The 6,420-nt window shown below is 32.9% G+C and overlaps 1 protein-coding gene across 1 annotated transcript; it reads left to right on the top strand.

The window, feature by feature from the left end:
• Nucleotides 1-774: 774 nt before the first annotated feature.
• Nucleotides 775-5,442, top strand: LOC146928838 (uncharacterized). The gene is made up of 6 exons (XM_085701013.1): nucleotides 775-969; nucleotides 1,057-1,112; nucleotides 3,028-3,151; nucleotides 3,236-3,342; nucleotides 4,956-5,022; nucleotides 5,113-5,442. The coding sequence occupies exons 1-6, from the start codon at nucleotides 888-890 to the stop codon at nucleotides 5,214-5,216; spliced, it is 540 nt and encodes a 179-aa protein (XP_085557139.1). The 5' UTR covers nucleotides 775-887; the 3' UTR covers nucleotides 5,217-5,442.
• The last annotated feature ends 978 nt before the right edge of the window (nucleotides 5,443-6,420 follow it).

The following is a 6,420-nucleotide window of genomic DNA, read 5'->3' as shown; positions in this document are numbered from 1 at the left end:
TGGATTAATGAAGTTATTGTGTTGAGTTAGAGTGATTAGAATTTCTGTTTTGAATTGTTAAGTTGGAGTGTGGAATCGTTTGGGAGAAAATCGGAATTTTGTATAAAAAGTCGTTTTAAGCACTTTTGTGAAATAAGTCATTTTAAGGTGAGATGAAGTAAGTTGGTTTGGGTTGTACAACTATGTTTTTGAGTTTGTATCAACGGTCTAAGTATTTGGGAAGCGTTTGGTGAAAACGGGATCAAAAACGGATTGAAAATCGGAATTTTACCCACGAAAACGCGAAAAACGTAAATTAGAAAAATTGCACCAACCGTTTTTTTCACGTGTTTGGGTGGCACGGCCGTGTGCCCTGTTAGGAAAAATAATATGTTGTATTTAAATGGTAAAAGAGACAAATAATTTAAGACAAATAAAATTCCTCAAAAAAAAAAGACAAATAAAATTATAAAAGACTAGCGTTTACCCGTCTATCTACTAAACGTGTATAAATTATGAATAGTAGTTTTTATGAAATTTTGATTAAAATAAATTTGATAAGTATCAATTATAAAGAGTAGTTTTTATAAAATTTCAATTAAAATTATAAGTATATATAATAGATATTTTGCACTTTAATATTTTAACAAACAAAACTTTTGTAAGCAGGTAACAAATTAAACTTAATCTCTAAAAAAACAAATTAAACTAATTTTTTCAATTAAAACAAATATAATATAAATTCTTATTTTTTAACACACTAATAAAATAATATTGTTATTGAAGGTAGGGAGCAGTATCAAACTGTCGAAATGTCGTCGATATGTTTTGAGCGCTAAAATAATTTCTTCCCACTACATTGTACTAAAGCTTCCGATTTGAAAATTGAAAACAAAGAAAAATTAAAAATGCAGCAAAGAAAATCAGCGTTGGGAAGACCTTCAGGAACCGATGGTTCTGATTATTCATATCGTATGGTTGTTGATTCAAGTCAGTATTTCCATTCTCTCTTAAATGTTAATTTTATATTAAATCAACTTAATTGTGCTTAATTCGTTTTGATGTTTTGTTAATTAGGGTATCAACTTGTTGCAAAGGGGAAGAAACGTCTTTCTGTGTTATTTATCATTGAGGTACCATTGATTTTCTTTTTTAGTTTTTTTATTTTATTTTTTATTTTTTTTATATGTGTTGGATGCATGGTAAGACTAGACATTTAGCACTTAAGCATAGTAAAGATGGTGGAAACTCGGGTTAGGTGGTTTGGGCGCGTAGAGAGAAGATCTGTAGATTATGTAGTTAGGAGAATAGATCAGTTCGACGGTAGTCAAATTACTAGAGGCAGAGGAAGACCTAAAAAAACTATGAGAGAAACTAAAGTTTCGGCAGAGTTGGTGGAATTTTCCGGCTGTTGGACAGTGTATGTCTCTAGTAGTCAATCCCGGCTCGATCCCAGAGGAAAACCGCGACGGAGAAGATCCCGGCGCGATCACGGCCAATCCTTGACTTTAGTTAGTATTTAGAATTGGATGTAATGTTTTGATTAAGACTTGTGAATGTTTGAGTGTTTTGATCATGGCCATTCCGTGCATGTGGTTTTCTGGTTTTTACTTGTCTAGTATGGGCTAAGCCTAAGGCTTAGAATGTGTTTTGTTTTTCTGTTGTAGCTTCGGCTTTGATCCTTCTTTCGATCGTTCTATGATTGTAATTTATCATTCTAAGATTCCTGTTGTGGACAACGGGGTTCTTAGAATGTGTTTTTTTTTTCTTCTTATGTAACTTCGGCTTTGTACCTTGTTTCGATCGTTCTATCCTTGTAGTTTTCCATTTCAATAATGTTTTGTGATCAGTAATTGGGGGTTTTTAATAAATTTTTGCTGATTTCAGAAAAAAGGGAAACTATTAAGAAAGATCTAGAGATTAATGAGTTGGATTGAAATATGGTATTTTATAGAACATTATGACGTCGTTTAATATAGCTAACACACTGATTAGTAGGATAGTGCTTGGTTTTTGGTGGTGTTGTTATTCCTTTTTTAATTATGGGGCTTCAATGTTAATAAGCAATAGAAACTATGTTATGTGTTTCTCTTCTGTTTTCGTTTAGGATTTATCGATGTAGAATTTTAGACATGTTTTTGGTGTAAATGGTAAAGTAAATACCCAAATTGATTACGGGAAAAAAAACATAGCGGCCTATTTGGTCACTAGGAAATGAAAAATATAAGTTCAGTCCTTAAGAATCTTAAATTTGGGCCAAATCTGTCCCTAATAAAGATCAAAATTTCCCTAAATATTATCTTTAAAAGGTCTAATTTGATCTATAGTTGCAATTTTAAACACCAAATTGACATTTTGAACTTTTCAGGACCAAATAGGTCTATGTATAGTTTGCCTCAGACTTGGCTGGGAATTTACTCATCTTAGTATAAGCCTGTTTCAGAGGCATAGAGACAATTGGAATGCCGTGAAATCGAGAAAAAATCGGAGACATGTTTTTATGCAGAAAAGATTTCTTGCTGAAATTACTGAACATAATTGTTTTTATTTTGACAGATACTGAACATAACTGTTCTATATTGGTTAATTATGCTCCTTCCCTTGTAAGAATACTGAACATAACTGTTCTATTTTGGTTAATTATGCTCCTTCCCTTGTAAGAAATGTGTTAAAAACAAGTTATTAGTTGGCCGTATTTTTGGTCCAATATTACAACAACTCTACAATACATATTTATTATCCTGCATTGGAAGTTTAGCATATTTGCAAAGACGAGATAGTACTAATTGGATTAACTTGAATGTTTGATGTTAGTTATATTCAATGAAGAATGTTTATGAATTATTATTATAAAAATTCAATATGGTTAAACTGTTTTGTTCTGCTCCTCAAGTTGCCAGCCGGGAGTAGTTGTATATTGTAATATTCTTAGCTTTCTAAATGTCGTAGTCTATTTGTTTGTTTCATGTTCATAGCCATGCCATAATCTTATTTTATCTTTTAGAATTTTTTGTGACAAAGAATGAATCTGTATATTGTACCCTGCAGGCTTTGTTTCTGTTAGTAGGAGTGATATTTGCATTTTTACCAGGAATGAAAGAGGATACGCCAAATATAGTTGCCATTTCTTCTGTTATTGCTAGTGTTGTTTTGTTGATCTTTGCCGATATAGGTTGCTACACCTTGAACTTTATTATTTTATTGAGTTTTTTATATGAACCTTTAAGTTGAGCTATCTGTGTCAATTGTGTGAAAGGTAGAAGACGAAGCCGGTCGAGTTTATTGAGATTATATGCCATTCTATCTTCCCTAGCATTGCTTCTATTCGCTGCTACTCTTGCTAACCAGTATTCCCTGCTGAAGGTAAATATGTCAATAATTCATTGAAGTTTTATAAGAAAATGCTTCCTTTTATAGGATATTTGATGAATAATAGAACTGTTTTATGTTTTTCTCTGTATACTCCTTTTTTTTATGCCTTCTACTCTCTAAAGTGTACCTTGCATTTCAAACAACCCAAATCCCACAACGACACATGCAATCATATATAGGACTGTGCAAACCAACTTAAAACCTGAACCGAACCAAACTGCACTAAAATTAACTGAACCATTTATGTGAGTTACAAACCGAACCTATGTTTCAAAAACAGTTGCTAACCTGACCGACACAAATAACTGTAGTTAAACTGCCTTAACCAAACTGCATAACACTCAACTATTTTCAAGTTTCAGCAGTTCATTTTCAAATCTCAATCACATTACTAATCAGATTTCTCATTTTCAAGAATCCTATATTGTACGAACTTTATATAGTTCACAATCATCTTCAAGAATCCTAAACTGTGTGAACCCTCGTCAAGTTTGAAACCTAAATCAAGATCTAAGATCCGCCTCCATTTACAATGTTCTACCAAGTCACAAACTTATTTTTGCAACCGCACCACAATTCCGTTTGGGAACTCGTTGCTGCAACCACACCATTTAAAAATTTCAGATCCCGCTTTCGAGTTTCTGCAATTAACTGATACTCCGTTTCTTCATTTATGCGTCTTCGCTGAACTCATTTCTGCATTTTTCGTTTTTTTGTTGCACTTGTTTCTGCATCTTCATTTCTTCGTTGAAATAATTTCTGCATCTTTGTTTCTTAGTTGAACTCGTGTTTACATTTCTTTGGTTTTTCAAATTGCATTACTTTCCATCACCATGTGCTGCATTAGATTTGCCATTTTCTTTTGTAAACACTGTAACAGCTCCCAGAAACTAGATTTTCCTTGTTATTTTTTTGTAAAGCTGAACAGTTGTTTCAGTTCAGAAAGGTTGCAAAGATGCAACAGTTCAGTTTGGAAAAACAGAATCTGGTGCACCTAATCATACACAGTTCGGTTCAGGACGAATTATAAATGGTTCAGTTCGGTATTATTGAACCTTTTTGACAGTTAGGTTAGGTTTTGTGAAGAAAACTAAACCATGAACAGGCCTAATCTAATCATATTACAGACGAGTATATCAGTACACTGAATGATGTGCATCTGCAGTAGCATATGCTTGTATAGAGATTAGGGTATGAAAATGTTATAGTTTGATCACAGGTTTAGACATGTTCCCAACAATACACTATACTGAGTGTTCAATGGCCACTACTGGAAGTTTGTAGTTGAGCGGCTTTCTGTGGCAGCTGTAGTGTCCACAATCGAGGCCCAAATTGCAGCCATTTGCGGTCGCGACGGCTGCTAAATGCTTGTAATAAACCTTGTTTTAATAGCCATTTTTCCGGATCTGAATGTTGTTGTTCAATCACCTTGAGTCTTATATGTGTTATCCCACTATAGTGCTTTTTAGGGCAGCAGCCACGTGCTGCTTTCCGAGGCTGATAACTTTATGTCTTCATTGTATATGCATATTAATTTCAAATGCATTTGCTACATAAGTTTTTTGTTGATAGTTCACTTTTTGTATATGGAAATTCTTCTGTAGGTTATCCAGTATTTTAGAAATCGGGGAACAAGCAGTTTTGATGTTGATTTTCCTAGTCTTCAAACTGGTAAAGATTTCTTTCAAATTCTAAATATTTTGTTCATGTACAAATCGGTGTCGCAACATTTCTCTTATAACTTGACTTTACGCCGTACAGGTTTGTTGGTATATATACTCACTTTTTCGCTGTTCAAGATTAGTACCATCAAAGCAGTTGTATTCCTTCTTTTTAACATGACGCCTCCCAAGAAAGCCTCTTAGCATCATGGTCATGATTTCCTTCCCCGTTGATCTGTATGAATATATCTTCTTTGAGTGATTGAGGGAATCTCACTTAAGCTCATGTAGATTTTATCCTGCAAATCGTTTCAAAGACATTTGCTTTTTTCATGCAAATTTTTGTTTTTGTATTTGAGTTATCATACAAACGAATCCTCTTGAGCTCCCTATTGAACTGGTAATGATATTTATTATGTTTGGACGGTGAGTTTCGGAGGGGATGATTTATTTTCTCTTTTAAATTACAGACACTAAGAGTAAAAGAATTAGTTTTTTTTTTTTTTTGTTCAATAGTGCAACATTTCATTAGCTTTTTTTGAACACAACAGTGCAACATTTCATTCATAATGGCCAAAAGCTTCGTCCTGATTGGTCGTTCCAGATAAATGTTGCCCAGATTCAAGGATCCAAAGAAGGGTATAGGTTTTCTTAATGCAAACTCTTAGATAAATTCTTACATATATGAGTTGCTTTTGACTTTTCAATCGATCGATCTAAAATATTTAGACACCAAACATAGACATCTACCAAGTTAGGTTGAACTTGTTTGCATATAATTGAAAAGTCGAATCATATAATTGAATAGTAAGTCGTTTCTAAAAAAATGTTTGAGATTTTGATTTTTTTTTTTCTTTCTTAAAATGGACAAAGATTGGTTTACAATAAATTATAATTTTTTCGATTTGGTAAATCATTATATTTGTGTCCACCATCCCTCCAAATAATCAGCGAAACATAAACTCATTCAATCTATCATATTCATTGCAATAGATTGAATTTAGTCTGTCCAATTGATTTCATGGAGTGTGGTGATAAAATTGATCTCGCATTCGATTATCACCTTCAACACAGATTAATAAATTAACAATTAACAGTTGATATTTAAATAAATATCAAATAATTATGTTTACGTTGTAAATATATGTTAACTTACTCTTTAAGTTACTTAGATAGGATATGATATAGAACAATCCTTTTGTAGTTAAGTGTATAATCTCCTATGTAATAGACCTTTCCTAATACAATTTAGACAAACGGTTTCGTCGTATATCTCTCTTTTCTCGCTTACTCAACATGGTATCCAGAGCCTTTTGGGAGAAAACCTTAAATCGTGTTTACTCGATGGACTCACTGTCATCCAGTGAGAATTCTTTTCACCAAACTGTGTTTCAACTCCGGTTTGTCC

This window comes from Medicago sativa, chromosome 4 (genome assembly GCF_051527215.1).
Source record: "Medicago sativa cultivar Bolivia chromosome 4, Bolivia_mono, whole genome shotgun sequence".
NCBI lineage: Eukaryota > Viridiplantae > Streptophyta > Magnoliopsida > Fabales > Fabaceae > Medicago > Medicago sativa.
This window is presented reverse-complemented; position numbering and strand designations above follow the sequence as displayed.